The sequence below is a fragment of the Phocoena sinus genome, chromosome 17 (genome assembly GCF_008692025.1).
Source record: "Phocoena sinus isolate mPhoSin1 chromosome 17, mPhoSin1.pri, whole genome shotgun sequence".
NCBI lineage: Eukaryota > Metazoa > Chordata > Mammalia > Artiodactyla > Phocoenidae > Phocoena > Phocoena sinus.
Genome location: NC_045779.1, coordinates 8,424,904 through 8,446,317, shown reverse-complemented (window position 1 = coordinate 8,446,317; position 21,414 = coordinate 8,424,904). Strand labels below are relative to the sequence as shown.

General features: G+C 43.4%; 1 protein-coding gene across 9 annotated transcripts in view; it reads left to right on the top strand.

Annotated features, from left to right (window-relative positions):
• The window catches only part of ASPH (aspartate beta-hydroxylase), a 267,950-nt gene that overhangs the window by 141,702 nt on the left and 104,834 nt on the right, over positions 1–21,414 (top strand). For all 9 annotated transcript variants that reach the window (XR_004346438.1, XR_004346436.1, XR_004346437.1 and 6 more), the window contains 3 exons: positions 5,198–5,283; positions 12,219–12,305; positions 19,804–19,954. Coding sequence is in view for 4 of the 9 variants with exons in the window: in XM_032609812.1 (XP_032465703.1) it covers positions 5,198–5,283; positions 12,219–12,305; positions 19,804–19,954 (324 nt within the window). In the remaining 5 variants the exon portion in view is untranslated. The remainder of the gene's footprint in view (positions 1–5,197; positions 5,284–12,218; positions 12,306–19,803; positions 19,955–21,414) is intronic.

The window sequence follows — 21,414 nt, the reverse complement described above, 5'->3', positions numbered from 1 at the left end:
TATGGCAGACCTTGCACCTTCCGTCACTTATCATCAGAGCATGTCGGGGACATAGAGAGATGCAAAGATCCTGTGTCTGTTTTCATGGGTGGTCAGCTTCTCCTCATGTACCATAGTATGAAAACATCTTCTTCCGTTGACCAAGTGGAGAGCAAAGGGAGTCAACATTTAATTTTTATATAATCTACATGTGTATTGTTAGTCTTTTTTCATGCCTTTAATTATTCTTTTATTTCCCTTCTTTTCCATTTCATTTGCTCTTAATGTTTCAACGACGGCAAGGGAAGTCAGGATTTGAAATGCAACGGGTCACTTTTTTTTCTTTCTTTGTGGTTTTGGAAAAGGACAAAATACTTGTAATGGCAGTGACCAAAAAGAAAAGTTCAAAGTTTTATAAAACATAAACATCTGGTTCCTAAGCCACTTTTAAAAATCCAAATTCAACAAAATTAACAACCCATGGCAATACTCCTAGGTCTACTTTGAAGGATTATTAACATGATTTAAATCAACTGAAAATTAAAAGTGCAGGATTTGTTCGGAGACCTTAAGAGAACCATTTGTAGAAGAAGAAACTAAGGCCCAAAGAGCCTGAGAGAGTTTGCTCCATCCTGTCACAAGCCCTGAGACCCCACTCCTGGTTCTGCAATAAGACCACATGTTTCCCCAGAACAAGAAGGAACAGATCTGGGTTTTTTTACAGTTGGAAAAATTGCCTTAGGCTTTTTATACACTTAAAAATAGTCATGACAGGAATAAACTTGAATTTCAAAGAGAAGAGCAATATTAACAGCTATTAAATAGGAAGGTTTGTGAAAAGAAATTTTATGGGACAAAGTAATTTCTCTTGGTAATGAGTGCTTCGAGATTTTTAATATTCTGTTTTTCTTGATGATACTGAAATATGTTGACACTGAGTACAGTATGGCTATTTAACAAACATATTTTAATGTTAACTATATATTTTGGATGTCCTAAGCTGCCAATAGCTTTTTCTTTTCCCCCCCTGTAAATAAACCTCATGTTAACTTTGACAGTGGAACATGGGAGATGCGCTTGGGAAAAGTCCTGATGCCAGCAGTAACCCTCTGCTCAGGTGCTCGCCAGGCTTTCCTGGTCCTGCTGTTGTCCTGCTGACAGACATTTCTGCAAAACCAAAGCGAGCAATTGCGAGACATAAGTCAGTGCTGGGTGACACGACACTAACTTCCACCATTTATAAATCCCCATCTCAGCCAAATGTCGATTCATTTCCCATGTCCTCAGCACGTATGCTAACATATCATGGCATGCCGTTGAATGTGCCCACTAGTCACTATTTTTTCAGTCTCTGCTTTAGACATATTTTTCAACAATAGGGGGCTTTGGGGCTTGGGGGGAGGAGAAGAGAAAGGTGGAATAAATAAGAGAATACCAATTTTTAAAAAATATATAAGGAATGATATATGTACCACATCTTCTTTATCATTCCTCTGTCAGTGGACATTTAGGTTGCTTCCATGTCCTGGCTATTGTAAATAGTGCTGCAATGAACATTGGGGTGCATGTATCTTTTCAAATTATGGTTTTCTCCAGGTATATGCCTAGGAGTTATATACGATGGAATATTACTCAGCCATAAAAAAGAACAAAATAATTCCATTTGCAGCAAATGGATGGAACTAGAGATTGTCATACTGAGTGAGGCAAGTCAGACGCAGAAAGACAAATATCATATGGTATCACTTATATGTGGAATCTAAAAATAGGGCACAAATGAACTTATTCACAAAATAGAAGTAGAGTCACAGAGGTAGAAAACAAACTTATGGTTACCAAGGGGGAAGGGGGGAAGGGATAAATTGGGAGATTGGGATTGACACATACACACTGCTATATATAAAATAGATATCTAATAAGAACCTACTGTTTGGCACAGGGAACTCTACTCAATACTCTGTAATGGCCTGTGGGGAAAGAATCTAAAAAAAGAATGGATATATGTATATGTATCACCAATTCACTTTGCTCTACACCTGAAACTAACACAACATTGTAAATCAACTCTACTCCAATAAACATTGAAACTATATTATATACAAGGAATGAAATGAAAAAAGTGATCAAAGTGTCAGCTTTATTACTGATAAAAGTCGAATTGAAGAATGGGACTTAAATGAGCAGGAATAATAGGTTTCGTAATCTTGAACCCAGGAATTGGACATACCCGCCCACTCCAGGCTGTGGAGAGCAACCCTAGTTCCGCCATGTGGGTGGGAACCCCTCCCTGCAGGATGTGGCATCCGCTCAGCGCATTAGTGGTACACATCCTGGGGGAAGGGAAGGGGTGGGACTGAGCTACACAAGCTTGTTGCTTCCCCCTAACTCAGTGATCGGATAAGTCACACCAGCTCCCCTGTGGGGAGAGGCAGGAGGCTAAGATACTTAGGAAACTTCCCTGTTTTGGGAAACCATTCAGGTGGGAAATGTAGATGGGAGAGGGGAGGTGTCGGAGGACGGACGGAACAAAAAGTGCCCACTGAACTGAGAAGGCATCTTGAGACCGAACAACGAGGCAGGAAGCCCCGTGTAATCAGTGGATCAACTTATTACAGGGTAACTTACTCACAGGGTGGGATTGGGCAGAAAATGATCTGGAAGCATTCGCAGAGGCTATAGCCACTGGGACAATTTGATAGTTAACCTGGGGTATGGGGTGCTTGGAAATACGGCGTGTATTCCTAAGTCAAGATTTATGAGTGGGTAGCTAGTCTTGTGGGCGCCCGGAATACGCCAGCAAAGGTCTTCATCATTGTTTGGAGACCGACAGAGCGTAGAGGCCACCTGGTCCTAATGATGATGGAACAATATCTATTAACTCTAAAGCCCCTGACAACAGAGAAGTGATTCACGGCACAGTACATTCCTGGGTAGTGTCAATGGAAGGACAGGAGGAACTGTCAGGCCCAAGATGGCATCAGCCATGCTAACAGCCATAGGGGAGGTGTCAAGGGACTGACCCCTTTGAAACCTCAGTGGCCACATCTGTGAAGTTAAGTTCCCCATGTCCAAGAGATTGAGAGAATAAAAGGAGATATGGCCTGGAGACCGGCACACAGTGAGTGCTAAAAAAAATAGTAGCGATTACTTTCAGTCTTCGGATAATTCCTCATGTTCCTTCTTCTTTACTCCGGTCACAGACTGACCAGGTTTGTTATTTGGAAACATGAATACAGCGCCATCCTCTGAAATAGGACAAATCCGAGACAGAACAGATTTGTGAGCAGTAGCGAATTTCACTTTGGATCTGAGCTTGAAGCCTCTGTGCCCATAGGCACTTGGATTTATGATTTTTGTATTTCAGGAGAAAAGTAACTAGTTAACATGGAGCTCAGTTTGGAAATTAAACCGTGGAAGCCCTTTAGAGGCTGAAGACTGACCCTGATGAGCACAGCATACTGCGGGGACAGGAGGAAAGCCAGGAGAGCGGGCAGCACAGAAGTCAAGGCGAGGGACCCTTTCAGGAAGGAGGGAGGAGTCCGCCGTGTCCGGTGCTGCAGGGTGGCCAGGTTGGATGGGAGAAAAAGGAACAGGGGGACTTGCAGAGATGGCCATACGGATTATTAGCTCTCAGATACAGAGCACTTACTGTATGTTGATCACTGTGCTAGTTGCCCACATGCAATATTATTTAATTCTCAAGAACGCTACCCCATGTTATAGATTAGGGAAGTGAGAGTCGGGAAAGTCTACCACCAGCTTGGCTTAGGTCACAGATCTGGGACAGGACAGAGCTGGGACTCAGGCCCCTACCATCTGACTCTTAACCACTGAGGCTCCTTCCTTGTGGACGACTCGCTTTTGCCTCCATGGTGGGTGAGGACAAAGCACTGTGGGTGGGAAGGGAGCCACGAGGGAGGGGAGGGGGGGAGAGGATGGCGAGTGGGGGTGGGGAGGCTGAGGTTCGTCCTGGTTGGTTGGTTTGCTGGCTTTAGGATGGTGGAGACTTCAGCGCTATGAAACGTGGACAGGGGCTCAGAGGAAAGCCAGAGTGAGGAGGCCTATGGAGGCAGCAGAATGCGGGCCTGTGGGGCAGGGCGGGGAGTGACCTTAGGAGGGAGAACCCCTCCTCCTGCACCTGGGACAGAGCACAAGGAACTGAATGTGTTGGTTTAATGTCAGAGCATTAAGGAAGTTCTCCTCTGACTGTTGTCATTTCTCTCTACCTGGAACATCCGGCTTACCTTTCAGGGTCACACCTGGTCATGCTCTGAGCCCGGAGACGGGATTATTTGCTCTGGGTCCACCCGGAAGGCCCCAACCCTCCCCTGCTGGTCATGACTTCAGGCTGAGTCAGCAGGAGGAAATTCAGGTTGCGTCAAAGACACGGTGCCACTCTGCAGGGGCTTACGGTTTGAAAAGGGACCAGGATAAGTACATAAAAGTCCCATATAATAGGGGGAAGAACCACACACACACACAAAAAGACATAAGCATGGTGCTGAGGATTTCAGTCGTGTGATAGAGAAAACAGAGCACTTCTGTGAGTGATATGTGGTGTGAGTGGGGTTTTCAGCTGGTCGTTGAAGGAGGGGGGCGTATTTTCAACTGACAAGGAATAAGCCATTTTACTTGGAGAAGGTAGCCTCAGAAATGGCAGAAAGCTTATTTGGGGAGTGAGGGGTGGTCCCATCTGGCTCGAGTATGGAATATGCTGGAATTTAGGTCCAGGATGCAATGGAAGGGTCTTGAGTCCTAGACTAAGAAATCCTGCTCCCTTGAGAGTAATTTCCTACTTTTATCTGATCGGGAAACACTGTGGGTGTGTTCAGAGACAGTTGTAAGCAGCCTTTTGGGCTTAGCCAAGGAGTTGATCCTAAGAGTTTAGAAATCATACCTACCATTTTCATTCCAGAAATTAGGTCACTATCCTGAGAGTTTCAGTATACCAGAATGCACCCAGTCTCCCAAGAACACCTTCGAGCATCTGAGAAAAAGGGCCCTGACCGCTTCCCTGTGGTTTGGCAGTTACGGACTGGGTCATCCTGGGGGTTGGGAGAGCCGTGTAGGGAGCTGAGCCAGGACTGTGCTTGGTTCTCCAGTTATAGGCTCAGGACCAACGCTAGGTTTCTTACTACTTTCGTAAATCACTATTCTCAAGAACTATTTCTAGACAAAAACATAAAATAAAAATTTAAAACCTCTTTTTTTCTTTCAGTGAAGAAAAAGAAGCCTAAACTATTAAATAAATTTGATAAGACTATTAAAGCTGAACTCGATGCTGCAGAGAAACTCCGCAAACGGGTAGGTGGTTTTGCTTTTCGCAGGAACACCCGATGGTTTCTTTGTTAAATAAACTCAGCCATTACTCTTGATTTGTTTTTTTAAAAAACTGTAAGAGAAACAACCTTTGAATAGAGTGGATTTTTCCCCAGGCACGTCAGCATTCCACGTGAAGTGAATCAAATGAAAAGAAAAACGGCAGCTATAATGGCCACATAGAAATAGAACTTTACCGGCAGGCCAGCCGACTTGGGTGTCAGCCCCTCCCATCACTGTCTACTTTGGTGGCTTTGGGCAGCTCACTTAGTCATTCTGAGCCTCCGTTTCCTTATTTTAAAAAATGAGACTAATACATGCTCTTCCTACTTCCTACTTGGTCTTTTCCAATGAGATAAGAGATTAAAAAAGAAGCATCAGTGCTGTCAAGTACCATACAAGTAGGGGTTTTCATTTTAAAGCAACGCGATGCAAAAAGAAAACATAGGTTAGTCCAATGCTCTTAGGACAGTTACTGTTAAGGTGAAATGATGTTAGATTTAAGATTCTTCTCACTTGGGGTTAACCTCACGCACCTCCAGTTTCCAGGGTGACTGAAGTTTTGCTTTGTCATCAGTTAATTTGAAATACTATTTGCGTGTGTTTCTGGATATTACAGTTTTTGGAAAGTCAGTTAACCCTAGATTGAAGTTATCTGTTCTCTTAACTCCATCACACTCATGTAATGATTGGGCCAAATATTTGTTATAATGTATCTAATGACACCTTCACTGAATCATCTACAGACGCACCTCATTTTATTGTGCTTCATGGATATTGGGTTCTTTACAAATGGAGGGTTTGTGGCAGCCCTGTATCAAACAAGTCTACCGGTGCCATTTTTCCAGCAGCATTTGCGCGCGTCGGGTCTCTCTGTCACATTTTGGTAATTCTCGAAATAATTTCAAGCCCTCCACCAGCAAAAAGATTAGGACTTGCTGGAGGCTCAGATGATGATTAGCATTTTTTAGCAATAAAGTATTTTTAAATAAGGGATGTGCATTGTTTTTCTAAACATAACACTATTGCACACTTAATAGACTACAATATAATGTAAACATAACTTTTATATGCACTGGAAACCAAAACATTCATGTGACTCACTCTGTTGTGGTATTCGCTTTATCGTGGTGGTCTGGACCCAAACTTGCAAGATCTCTGAGGTCTGCCTGTAGTTGTTTCTCATGAAAATTTCTCGCTCTACTCTGTACTTGAATTTATACTTGCATTTTAAACTGATACTCATTAGTTTTCCTGTAATGTGGTTTTTTAATCAGTAGACATTAGCTGAAAAAAAAAAAAGGAATAAGGGGACTGTCATAGGTAAGCGACAACAATAAAAACACCTGAGTTAGGCACTGAAGTGGGACGAGAATGTGCTTCCCCCCATATTTACTGGAAAAGTCCCAACAAGCATGGCGACGTCTGTAACTAGCATTAGGCACGGTTCCCAAACCAAAGCCTGGCTCACCCTGGTCGGCAGCTGATACAAAGGTAGTAACTCCAAAGAATGTTGCAGCAAAGTCTTTGTTCACTAAATTAACATCGAATGATTTCTGTGTCTGTCTTGTTTGACTTTATAAAATGCAGCCATCTACTATTTGATGAAAATTTGCATTTCTTAATAGAAACGAAGCAGGAATCTTCTTTTTCTATCACCTTGTTTGGCATTCTCCACTTTCTCTGTGCTACATGCCCTTGATGAAAATGGATGCCTATTTCACAGGTGACTTTAGGGATAAAGAACAAACGAACAGCTTTAGAGAAGGATTTTTATGTAATTATAATGAATAGTAGAGAAGGGCTCAGTTATCAAGGGGCAGATAAGTCAGTGAAGCATAAAAATGCTGGAACAATCCATGGGGTATTCTCCAGTTCTCGCTTATCTGGAGAAATTTTGATGCTTTCTTCAAGGAGCACCGTGGATCTATAACAGGGTAAATAAAGGAGGAAGAAGGGCCCACAGAGGCAATTCTTGCTTCTGAAACAGCAGGGAGCCATGTTATTGACTGCGTCATCAGTGTAATTAAATTTTTTAGGGTTGTTTTTATAGCTGGTAGTTTCAAATAATGCAGCCGACTACTGGGATTGCTACAGCCATAAGGCAGCAATGGTCAGAGGAGGCCTGGTCTCAGGCCACACCCATGTTTCAGAAACTGTGTGACATGAAAGTACGAGGTCACTTTAGTTTTCCTGCAAAAATGCATGGATCATATTTTAATCATCAATTTTTTTTATTTTATTTTTTGCGATACGTGGGCCTCTCCCGTTGCGGAGCACAGGCTCCGGACACGCAGGCCCAGAGGCCATGGCTTACGGGCCCAGCCGCTCCGCGACATGTGGGATCTTCCCAGACCAGGGCACGAACCCGTGTCCCCTGCATCAGCAGACGGACTCTCTTCCACTGCGCCACCAGGGAAGCCCAATCATCAATTTTTTAAAATAATATTTATTGCTTAAAACTCCTCCTTATGCCCCAGAAGAAGGATTTGAAATGATACACTGAAATATTTGTTCATTTGTTGGAATTAGTTTTTATTATTGTATTATAAGTGGAGAAAAAGAGAGAAAGAAGGGAAAACTTTATAAAGTCAGAGTAAGTGCGACACACGAAAGTTCACACCACAGGCTTTAAACGGGGCTGGGAAAGAAGTAAACTGCGGGCAGAGCAAGGAAGGGGTGTAGATCACACTGTCAGACGGATAGTAGTCCTCAGAATAGCTGTTCTGCACCAAGTCCAGAGAGGAACCTTATGCCATAGATCTTCATAAAGGGCCTAGTGATGGATGGCACAGCCTCCTCCCTAATGTCTCGCGCGCGGGTTCTACGTGACCTCCATGGGGTGTGTCTTAGTGTCCTTCAGCGCACCCGCTGACCTCGTGCCAGAACAGGAGCCGGGGGTGGCGGGGGGTGAGGCAAGTACATGTCTCTCCAGTGAACTGTCTTGGTCCTAGGATAAAATGTAAGCTGTGTTGAAGAACAGATGATTTTCAGGCAGTTCTTCGTGAGCACTCTATCCTGGGTTGAGTTTTTTAAGAAGAATTGTGTAATAGTATCTGGAGCTATATTCTCCAGCAAGAACCTGGGGAAGGGAAAGTTTTTTCAGACTAAAAGCAAACACATTAACTTTGCCAAACAGCTGAGGTGAGGGCAGGACTGATGGTCCCTTAGGAAAGGCATAGAGCATGTGTGTTAAGGGATCCAAAGGATGCCTAGGACAGAGCCAATGTATTCCATTATTTTTATAACCTTGATGGCCAACTAAGGGAGTGTTAAGCTGGAAAAAATACTTTCGCAGAGTTGTTATGAATATTGTTAATCCTATGGTTTAAATCTGGAAATGGTGCATTTAGCATGATTTTCACAAAAATAGCCTCAATATTTGCGATTTAAGTTGTGTAAGTCATGTGATAGGCGAAAAGTAATCCGTCCAAAGATATTCTGTGTCCTAATCCCTGGAACCTGTACATGTTACCGTGTTTGGAGAAAGGGTCTTTGCAGATATGATTAAGTTAAGGGTCTTGAGATGGGGGATTATCCTGGGTTATCCAGTTGGGCCCAAAATTCAATCACGTGTTTCTATATGAGAGAGAGGCAGAGGGAAATCTGATACAGACGAAACAGGAGAAGGCACACACAGGAGAAGGCAACGTGAAGACAAAGCGGTGATTGAGGTGATGTCAGGAAATGCTGTCGCAGATTCTCCCCTAGAGCCTCTGGAGAAAGAACGGCCCTGCCCACATCTCGATTTCAGCCCCAGTGAAACTGATTTTGGACTTCTGCTCTCCGGAACCATGAGCGAATGAATTTCTGTTCTCTCAAGCCACAAAGTTTGTGGTCATTTGTTACAGCAGCCTCAGGAAACTCACACAGGTTAGTTAGAAGAAAGTCACACGGAGAAGGATATTTAACATGAATTCTTCATCCCTTACAATCACTCATGGAAGAAATAAAATGGTGGTTTTAGAAACTGTTATCCAAAATATACAAAAAAACTCATAAAATTCAATGATAAGAAAAACAACCCAATTTAAAAATGGGCCAAAGACCTTAAAAGACAACTCACCCAAGAAGATATTCAGGTGGCAGATAAGCATATGAAAAGATGCTCCACCTCATATGTTATGAAATGCAATTTAAAACAAAATTGATATCACTACACACCTATTAGAAAGCCCAAAATCTGGAACACTGACACCACCAAATGCTTATGAGTATGTGGAGCTTCGGAATCTCTCACTCACTGCTGGTGGGAGACACAGTAGTACAGCTGCTTCGGAAGACAGTTTGGTGGGTTTCTTACAAAACTAAGCATACTCGTAGCATACAGTCTAGAAATCTTGCTCCTTGGTATTTAGCCAAAGGAGTTGAAAACTTAGGTTCTCACAAAAACCTGCACATGGATGTTCATAGCAGCTTTCATAATTGCCAAAAGCTGAAAGCAACCAAGATGTCCTTCAGTAAATGAATGGATGGATACATCTAGACAATGAAATCTGATTCAGCACTGAACAGAAATGATCTCTCAAGCCATGAAAAGATAGGGAGGAAGCTTAAATTCGTATTACTAAGTGAAAGAAACCAATCTGAATAGGCTACATACTGTATGATTCCAACCATATGACTTTCTGGAAAATGCAAAACTATGGAGACAGTGGATACATGTCATTATACATTTGTCCAAACCCCCAGAATGTACAACACCAAGAGTGAACCCTAACGTAAACTATGGGCTTTGGGTGATTTCAGTGTGTCATTGTAGGTTCATCAATCGTAACAAATGTACCACTGTGCTGAGCGATGTTGGTTATGGGGGGAGGCCGTGCACGTGTAGGGGTAGGAGGTACGTGAGAAATCTCTATACTTTCCTCTCAATTTTGCTGCAAACCTAAAACTGCTCTAAAAAAATAAAGCCTTTAAAAAAATTAGTATCGTGAGAGACACAGCATATTTTAAATAGCGATACAATGATTTCTGACAACAAATACAACTTAGAGAATATCTTCCTGACTTGATTTATCTCAGCCTTCCAGTCCTCATTCTCTTTGCATTAACCTGTCTGTCAGATAAGAGATTACTTGAGGCACGCTTTATTGTCTCATGTGGGCTCACACATCCTCCCCACGCTACGATAGTAAGAATCATAATAGCTACCATTTTTCATTGCTTTCCATGCTCTCTGCAGCGGCTATAAGCATTTTATATATGTTATCAGATTTGACCTTCACAGCAGCCCGACAAAGTGATCAAGTACCCTCATTGTACCCGTGTCACAGATGAGGCATATAAGGCAAAGTCCTAAGTAAGTTGCCAGGAGTCACACGCCTCCTAAGTGGTGGAGCCCAGGGTCTAGCCAGTTGCTCTGGCTCTGGAACCTGCACTCATGACCGCTCCTCTGTGCATATACTGTCTCCCAGACCCTCAGCGCCACTGATGGGCATGTAACAGGAAATAAGAAACCTCCTTCTTCCATGATTTTAAGGAACTTTAAAATATGGATATTGCCTGGCTCTATTTAGTCAAGTTGTGGAGAAGTAGGTATCAATAATGATCAGGTAGTAATGTATGGTTTGCTGAGCCCAGCCACGTTTGAGGCGTAAACTCTGTTGCTGTGAAAACTCACTCAGTGAGGGTGACAACGTACAAACCACAGTGAGCTTGCATTTAAGCATGGAATGAATGGATTTACGGATTGATAGGCAGCTGAAGTGGTGGTAAAGTTCAACTCAGAAAATCCATCTCCATCGCACGGTTCCAATATTCTGACCTGCTGCCTTCCATTAGACACCAGGGGATGTGTGTTTCTCCTTGTGGATGGACTGCGAAGGGGAGAGGGTGCCTCACCCCCATGCCAAGACCCTCAGCAAGCTTACCTGTTACACATCCCGCATTTCCGCTTGCACAGTGGTGGTCAGAGACATACCACAGCTGCTTGGACCAGCTTCTTAAGGGCCCGCGTGGGCTTTGCGGGGAGGGGGGGGTCACATGACAAGGAAGCAGTGGGGTGCCCCAGCAACCCGGTGAGCCACATCAACCCTCATGTTCAACGGGTGACAACATCGGCGGCCAAGTGGCCCCGTCATCCTGCGTGCTTATTGCCTGCCGACAGTGCCCTTCTCATTGCAGACCCCAGGCATTCTAGCTGCTAGCAGTATGCTTCCCCCAACTGAAATCCTAAACTTTTTTAAGAGTGCATGTGGGAACTGTACATATATAGAGAAAATGCAATTTCTTTTCTTTTCTTTTCTTTTTTTTTTTTTTTTGCGGTACGCGGACCTCTCACTGTTGTGGCCTCTCCCGTTGCGGAGCACAGGCTCCGGACGCGCAGGCTCAGCGGCCATGGCTCACGGGCCCAGCCGCCCCGCAGCATGTGGGATCCTCCCGGACCGGGGCACGAACCCGTGTCCCCTGCATCGGCAGGCGGACTCTCAACCACTGCGCCACCAGGGAAGCCCTGTTTTTCTTTTTTTAATTTTCATTGGAGTAGAGTTGATTTGCAATGTTGTGTTAGTTTCAGGTGCACAGTGAAGTGAATCAGCTCTACATATACACGTATCCACTCTTTTCTTTTCAGATTCTTTTCCCATGGAGGCTATTACAGAGTATTGAGTAGAGTTCCCTGTGCTATACAGCAGGTTCTTATTAGTTATCTATCTTATATATAGTAGTGTGTGCAATTTCTAGTACATCATTTGCCAGGTGTCTGCCTTTTAAAAAATAAAGTGTATTTATGTTCATTTCTAGTTTTTTGTTTGTCATAATGCAGTTAATTATTTAGAATCTTAGGATAAAATTGTCTTAAACTAAGAAAGGAGTCCAGGGAATTTTGACAAAATTACTTGGTGAATATTAAATGACTATATTGAATAACATTATGCATTTGGATTTATTGTATGTATATAATTGCCTCTTCCTAACAGGGAAAAATTGAGGAAGCAGTGCATGCGTTTGAAGAACTGGTTCAGAAGTACCCTCAGAGTCCAGGAGCGCGATATGGGAAAGCAAAGGTATGCTGAAACCTTGCTACTTAGGACACGGTTTTGATGTCCTTATGCTCTGTATAATTGGATTTTCAAACCCAGTATTTGCATTTTATTTTTCCTTTCTAACTTGTATAGAGAATCAGTTTCTCATGCATATACATAAATTCAAGCAAGAAATACAGTTTTAAATAAGACAATTAATTATTGCTATTTTGTATCGTGAATTTAGTAACATTTTTTGCTCCCCCTCCATCTGGCTTCTCTCCGGTTTTGAAAAGAAAGTAAAGAATAACACTTTAGTCACTGATTTCCCATCACCCTCACGTTTGTTCCCTTTAGACCCACCACCTGGTTTTTACTTCAGCCTTCTTAGAGGTTTAAGAACCTCATTTTATCACTAGAGGTTGCAAAGTGTGCTTAGAAAAGACTTTTAAAATATAAAGTGGGATGGACTTTGTTCTCTGTGTAGTTTCTGTCAGCTGACTCATTTCTTACCCCTTACCTTCTCCCCAGCGCCTTCCGCACCTTCTCCTTTCTTCCTTTTTTTATTTAAATTAATTAATTTATTTACATCTGGCTGCATTAGGTGTTCGTTGGGTTGTGCGGGCTTCTCATTGCAGTGGCTTCTCTTGTTGTGGAGCACGGGCTCTAGGCTCGAGGGCTTTAGTAGTTGTGGCTCTTGGGCTCTAGAGCGCAGGCTCAGTAGTTGTGGCGCATGGGCTTAGTTGCTCCGTGGCATGTGGGATCTTCCCGGACCAGGGCTCGAACCCGTGTCCCCCGCATTGGCAGGCGGATTCTCAACCACTACCTTCTCCTTTCTTATTGGACTTTCTCCATCTTCCAGCTCCTCAATTCATGAAGCTTTTCCACGTTCTTCTGTAGCTGGGAAACCCTCCGTGGGCCACATTCTGTTTTAGGTCCTGGGATTTATCATGAAGAACACTCTCGAGGTCTGTGTCCTTGTGGAGCTTATATTCCAATGGAAGATATTTTAAAAGTTTCTTACTCAAGTTTTTTGTAGTGAAAGGCCGCTCTGTGGCAGGCCTATTCTAGGCATTGCAGGCACAGCCATCAACAAAGCACGTGGTGTTTTCATTGTAATGGAGAAGACAGTGCATGAGACATAGAAGGAAGTCTCTTGCTTGCTACTGGATACTTTGTCAGGAGACAAAAATAAAGAAGAGCACAGCCATAGGATGTGTGAGGGGGTTGAAATTTTGGATAGGGTGGAAGGAAAATATCTCACCGAGAAGGTGATGTTTGAGCAAACCCCTGATAGTCTTTATAAATAAATATATATTTAAAGAATATTAGAAGGGTTAAAAACAAATGTATTAGAACATCTTATATGATAGTACTGCCATAGAGAAAAGAAGGTCATGGAATAAAGAACATGTTATTATGATTTTTTGTTTGTAGGTGGTGTGATTGAGAGTGACACAGCAACACTTACGATAATAAGGTGATCAGCAAAGGCCTCCCTAGGGAGGTGACAAGTGGCTGAAACATGTCAAGGTCGAGGAAGGAGCTGTCCAGGCAGAGGGAAGAAGGGGGGCAAAGGCCGTGATGCCGGGAATCAGCCTTGGCTTGATTGGAAGGACAGGAACAGGGGCGTGCTGAGGGAGGTGACACGGGCAGGCGGGACCAGGGCCTCTCAGGTTGTATTCTCTGTGCGCTGGGGGCCCTTGGAGGGTTTGTGCGTGGGTGTGCCCGTCTGGTTCTTTTTTTGTTTGTTTTTGTTTTTTGCGTTACACGGGCCTCTCACTGTTGTGGCCTCTCCCGTTGCGGAGCACAGGCTCCGGACGCGCAGGCTCAGCGACCATGGCTCACGGGCCCAGCCACTCTGCGGCATGTGGGATCTTCCCGGACCGGGGCACAAACCCGTGTCCCCTGCATCGGCAGGCGGACTCTCAACCACTGTGCCTCCAGGGGAGCCCTGGTGGGTTTTTTTAATAACGATCACTTTGGTTGCTTGGTGGAGAATGGATTCTGGTGGCACAAGTAGAAGCCAGACGAATAGGAGACAATTGCAGGTGCCCTCGAGAAGCGCTGGCTCAGACTGTGGTCGTGGCCATGGAGATGGAGCAGTGGACAAGGGCAGAGCTGAGAGGTCTTGATGATGGATTAGATATAAGGGTCAGAGAGAAGACTCGAGGGTGACTTTGGATTTTCCTCTCCGTGCGGCTTGCTGGGTTCCAGACCAAGGATGGAAACCAGGCCCCCTGCAGTGGAAGTGCAGAGTCCTAACCACTGGACTGCCAGGGAATTCCCAATTTAAAGGTTTTTGGTTAAGCCATCTAAGGAAAGGATAGTGCCAGGTTCTGACCAGGAAGACTGGTGGAGGAACAGGTTTGGGGAGGTACAGAATCAAGCATTCGCATTTGGTCCTGTGAAGTTTGTGATGCCTATTAGAGACGCAAGTGCACGTGTCAGATAGATGGTCGGAGATATGTAGTCTGGAACTCTGGGTAAAAGCCAGGGATGATGTACAAATGTCAGGCAGTAAAGCTCCTCCAGCCCTGCCTGGGGGGATGAGACTGTCAGCCCTGCTGGGAAATGGCAGATGCAGAGCTGCAGAAATTTTCCAGACCCAGGAGAAGCTGACAACACCCCTTTGGAGGGGGCAATGCCGTCACTTGTGGGTGACACTCACACGGAAACTAACGCATCTGGAGATAAAACGAGTGTGCTTTGCTCTGAACTAAAGGTGGCAACCACTTGAAGTCCAGATGCTCAAATTCTTCCTATCTCCCCCTTAAAAACTTATTAATTAAATTTGTATTAATTCAGTTTTAATAAATTAAATTTGTGAAAATTTAATGCAAAGAAGTTCCTTTTATCCATGGTGCAATACAGACTAGGTTTAGCAGACAGCAAATGTATCATTTCTATAAATTAATTTGGTCAGTAATCCTCCAAAATTGCTAAATTGTATTGCTATTAAGCAAGAGAGAATATATTTATTACCGAAAGATGGTGCCTATTCAAATAAGTGATGTGCTTTGCCACTAGTCCCGGCAGTCATTTGATTAAGGAAAACCATATTAACTCGAAAAAATAATGATTGGGCCAAATGCTCATCGTGGCAAAAATGGTTAATGCTTTAGAATTTTTCTTTATATGTGATGTTAATTGCAGTTTCCAAAGTCTAAATAAATGCAATACTCTTTGCACGTGGCACTTGCTATATTTATACCCTTATTTACGGTCAGAATTTGAGATTTATGCCTCAGCAATATTTTTTATCTCTAAACTATTATGCTACAAGGTGTTATCAATATTAATGCAAAATTTAAGCATGGTAAATTAAATTTTAATAGAATAATTTAAAAGAAAGCTTAAATTTGTAGGAGTTTTAAAAATAAAAGTTCAACAGAAGACGGATTTTGTAAGGAGGAGTACGTGATGACTTTTCCGTTCTTTGTTAGCAGATTAAACAATTACTTTGGAATATCCCAACAAATTTTTCAAATTCAGCAACATTAAGTTAAATAGAAACTACAGTATCTATCATTTCTAAAGTAGCACTGGGGCTTCCCTGGTAGCGCAGTGGTTGAGAATCCGCCTGCCAGTGCAGGGCACATGGATTCGAGCCCTGGTCCGGGAAGATCCCACATGCCATGGAGCAGCTAGGTCCGTGCGCAACAACTACTGAGCCTGCGCTCTAGAGCCCGTGAGCCACAACTACTGAAGCCCGCATGCCCTAGACCCCGTGCTCCACAACAAGAGAAGCCACCGCAATGAGAAGCCCGTGCACCGCAACGAAGAGTAGCCCCCGCTCGCAGCAAGTAGAGAAAGCCCACGTGCAGCAAGGAAGACCCAACATAGCCAATAAATAAATAATGAAATACATGGAAAAAAAAGTAGCACTGATAGTGTCTTATTCTTTGGATTACTGTGAAAATCAATTTTGACCAAATTCCTTGAACATCAGACACAAAATTATGAGCTCAATTCACTTTATTATCTTACACAAACCATCAGTGCCTCTCAGGCAGAAAACACCACATCTCAGGCATCTTCAGGCATCTTCCTGCCACAAATAGGAAGGTTGGATGGGGAATTCACTTGAATCAACAAACGTCTTTCTGATGTTAATGTCCTGTAGCAAATGCTCAGTTTCAGGGCAAATCCTTTATCTACAGATGCTAAACTAATCAATATCAATCAATTTTGATATTCAAAGCAAAGCCTATCAGTTTTGTTTAAGAGACTTTGAAGAATTATGTACTATTTTAACACTCATGTTAAAATTCCATTTCCGGAAGTTCTAAAATGTTTATACTTCATTAAAATGAAGGACCTTGAGGATGGAGGAGGGAAAGGAACAAGGCATGTAGTTGTATCATCTGTCTCTCATTTCAGATTGAGTTTAGTTAAGATATTTATTCCCCTCTATATAGAGAATGATGTCTCGGTTGACATTTGCCCTTGAACTAACCTTGAAGAGACCCTCCAGTTCCGGGATCTGTTTGGTAGCGTGACGAGGCTACCAAATGAAGAAGGTGAACAAGGTGGTCTCAGAAGGGCTCTCTCAGCTCTAGGACTCTGGCATTCTGTGATATCATCTATGAACGACCATGTTTGGGGGAGTTAACTCACCATAGCCAAACTCACAAGAAACTGATGCTTAAACAGAAAAGCCAGCGTATGAATGTATAGAAGTCCATGCAGTCAGGATGACCAATACAGGATATTGACATTGGACTTGCTCTCCTGGTAGATAAGTCTACTCTGGAGACCATTTGCAGATATGAACAGATTGTTGTATATTCTGAAGCTTTTTTTTTTCCCCATCAAGCACAGGTGAATTGCCCTTTTCTAATCTAGAGATTTTCATCCTGTCAATTTTCCTTTATCATAAAACTGTCCACTGTCCGTCACCACTGATTCAATTCCAGCCCTTATTATCTTGGGAAACTTACCCTTATCAGTACATGTTAACAAGTTCTTTCTTTGATGTGGTATTTTATGAAAAGCTTCCCACAGGTATCTTACTTTATCAATTTGTGCTTGTTAGTTAGATTCTTGTTAGTTTTTCATTTTGGGGTAGAGGAGGGATGTATCGTTTCCTTACTGTGTCCTCAAGCTGTGGAGTTAGACTTTGTTTCTGCAGGCATCTACATACTGCCTACAGCACACACTTTGTTTTAACAAGGTAAACATGTTAAATAGGATATTCTGAGAAAAAATTACACATGCTACTTTTAGCATCTATATCGTTTTTTCCTCAAATGGTATGCTTCAAATTGTAGTCTACTAAATCTGATGAGATTTTTTTTTTTTGTAAGGTTCTTTTTTTTTTTTTGCTGTACGCGGGCCTCTCACTGTTGTGGCCTCTCCCGTTGTGGAGCACAGGCTCTGGACGCGCAGGCTCAGCGGCCATGGCTCACGGGCCCAGCCGCTCCGCGGCATGTGGGATCCTCCCGGACCAGGGCATGAACCCGTGTCCCCTACATCGGCAGGCAGACTCTCAACCACCGCGCCACCAGGGAAGCCCCCTCTGATGAGATTTTGATGACCATTTTACAGTTCGCCCCTCTCTTCCTACCTCTAGTATTTCAGTCCCTGTTCTCGTGGATGTTAGCATGGATGAACTGCTCTGGTCCCTTTCCCATCCCCTCTCACCTGCTGAAGGATGTCATTCTAAATTTTGTGTCCCCTGCATCATCAGATTTCCGCCCTCTCCTGGGTCTTTTGCATCAGCTTAGAAACATGGTGTAATATTTCCCATTGTTAAAAAACACTCCCTTGTCTCCACATTACCCTCCAATTACTGGCCCATTTTTCTGCTCGCCTTTGCACCGAAACTCCTTGAAAGAGGTGTGTTCACCTCCTCCCCTCCTGTTTTCTCTTGAGCCTCTCAGCTGCGGGTCCCCAGCAGCCCCATGGAAATGCTCTTGCTGGGACCCTCAGGGGCATCACATTGTCCCCAATCCAGAGTGATCTAGTTTCAGCTCATCTTGTTCAACCTGACAGCCACTTTTGATACAGTTGACCACTCCCTCTCCATACCTTTTGTCACTTGGCCTCCAGAATACCACTTTTTAAATTGTTATTTTCTTCTCTCTTCCTTCCGTCCTTTTTGCTGGTCCTATCCTGGTCCTTTCTGACCTCTGATGACCTTGGAATCTTGCAGCTCTTCAGAGTTCAGTTCTTGGACCTCTTCTTTGCTCTGTCTACACTCACAGCTGCATCTAGCTTCTTAGCTCTAAGTACCCTCTCTATCCTCGATGATTCCCCAGTGTCTCTCTCACTCTGACCTCTCTCCTGAACCCCAGACACATGTAGGCACCTTTCTATCCATATCTCCACTTGGGTACCTAATAGACATTGAAGCTTAAATTTGTCCAAAACTGAACTCCTGACCCCATATCCCTACAAACCTGCTTCTTTCTGCTCTAGCTTACCATTCTCAGGAATGACAGTTCCAACTGGTCACTGCTCAAGCCAAAAATGTTGAATTCATCCTTGACTTCTCTCTCCCTTTCTCTTATACTCTACATTCAGACCATCTGCAAGTCTGTTGGCTTTGACTTTCAAAACGTACCTGTAATCCGACCACCTCTTACCACCTCATTACTGCCACCCTAGTCCAAGTTGCCATCACCCCTTGTCTTGATTCCTGCCAGAATGTCCTAACTGGGATCTCCACTTTTCCCTTTACCCACCTCTGTCTATTCTTCACATCACTGCCAGTGTCCCTTCGACTCATACAGGAGATCACGTCAAAAACCGTCAGTGTCTTTCCTTCTCATGTAGAGTTAGTGTAGTAGGATTGGCAGTGGCTTACTCGGCTCTTCATTACCCGATGCCCCACCCCCCATCAGTCTCCTCCTAGCTCCCGTTCAACGTACCAGCCTTTCCTCTATTCCTCACTTCTGCCTCAGGGCCCTTGCTCTTGCTGTCCTCTCTGCCTGGAATGTTCTTCTCCCAGGTATTTTTGTGCCTCACTACTTTCATGTCATCCCGATTAAACTAGCATCCTTCCTGCCACCCCACGCTCAGTACACAGAAGCCTACATTATTTTTATCCACAGCACTTACGGCCACAAGACACAGGATACTTTTATTTGTATATTGACTTTCCCTTCTAGAACGAAGCAAAATGAGAAAAGGGCTTTGTCTGTTTTGTTCAATTTGTCTGCCACCTGTCTAGAACAGAATATAGTTGTTGAAGGAGTGAATGAACACAGGAATAACCTAGTGAAAGAACAGGAACCGTGGACTGGAGTTCTGTCTATTAATGATGTATGACAGGATATAAATTCCATCAGCCCTCACATATATTAGTCTTGCTTTTATGATAGCCTTTCTCATCTGTAGCTTAGTAGCTAATTTTTCTTCATATTATTAAAATAACATGCTATGTTGCTTTCCTTTATTTTTTTAATCCTTGACAAAAAGAAAATTTGAATTTGTCTTGAATTACTTTGAAAGCATGTCCCAAAGTCGACTTTTCATAACTATTTTGAGCAACTGCAAATACAGCTTGTCCTGGGACATTTCTCCCTCCCTCTAGTGTGAAGATGATTTGGCTGAGAAAAGGAGGAGCAATGAGGTTCTGCGCAGGGCCATCCAAACCTACCAAGAGGTGGCCAGCCTGCCTGACGTCCCCGCAGACCTGGTGAAGCTGAGCTTGAGGCGGCGGTCAGACAGACAGCAATTTCTAGGTGAAATGGAGTAAGAATCAGTTCAATGGCAATCGATGGCGTGCTTTTATCTGGAAAAACCTGCAGGCTGTGTATACTTTTAGAAGAGTTCAGTTACATGGAAGGAAACCTGAGTTTTATAACTGATTTCAGGCAACTTCTCTGATTGTGTCAGACTGAAAGAGTAATCCTTCTTAATTACAAAGATGCACATGGTACTTTGCCACTTACCCATCCCCCCACACACACTTTAAGGAGAAGGCAAATGGAATTCTGAGAGGTTGGATACATTGCCTAAGGGATCATAGCTAATAAATTAAAAGGTCTGCAGTCAAAAACTTCCTATCATGCCAAATTCTTCTTTTCTCTCTTAACGATAACCGACTGATTCATGGTGGCTGAAATCATCGGTGCAACAGTTTTTATGGAGGAATGTTAGGAGTTCTAAGCACTCTAAAATTTTTACCTGTAAGTTTTGACTCTATACTAAAGAAAATGATAGAAAAAAATTTTTTTAATCACTAAGTAAATTTGCAAATGCTTTCAAAAGAGCAGCATAAATCATCTTTTCTAACTGACCCAGGATCCCAGTGCCAAAGGCAAGGCAGACTCCCTGTACCCTAGCTTCATTATAACCAGGCCAGTGATTGGTTCTCTCTCACCTAAAACGCCATCGGTAAGCCAGGAGGGAAGAATCTAAGCCATGTATGTGTAACCCCTAAGGTGGGTTCTCTGCTGGCTGGATAAGTTTATGTAGACAAATTATCTCGATTACACTAGGAAATGCTCATAAAAGTAATATTCAAAGTCAACTGAACTTTATATCAAGGATAAGTGTTGCTTTGGTAGATGAGTAAAATCTGTGACAGGAGTAGAACCTAAGCGATGATTGGGAACTAGAAGAAATGGTCTTATTCTAGAAGAATGGACTTATATTCATAAGGGCCAGTCCTAGGGAAGGAAAACATACAGCACACATACAGGATGGAAAAGGCAAGGCTGGGGCTGCATGGAGGCGCTCGCCGTGGGCGCAAAATCAGTGTCACTGAGTTGTCCTCTCTCCTAGGGCTCTGACATGGCTTGCTTAGGACTGTGGATTTTTTACATTAATTTTAATTTTTTTTAAATGTATAAAATATGCATCTTGATGACTGAATTTTTGGTGCCCTCTTAAACTTTGCCTCTCTTGCCTCACCCTATTCCTGGCCCAGAGCCCACCGGTAGATTTAACCTTCTTTGGAAACAGTCCTTCAGTATTTGAATATAGTCTTTCCTCCGAATGAGAATGAGGCAAGTTCACTAGAGGAGGGACTCGTGTGCAGACTAGGTGGTGAAGTCCCTTGCGATTCAAAGTGGGGGAGGATTTGGAGATTGGACGCCAGTCCCCACACTCCCCTCTTCCTGGTTGGCAAAGTCAGCATTCATTGCAGTGGTGCAGAAAGGCTTCCTGGAGGAGGTGGCGTTTAGCTGACCTTTGAAAT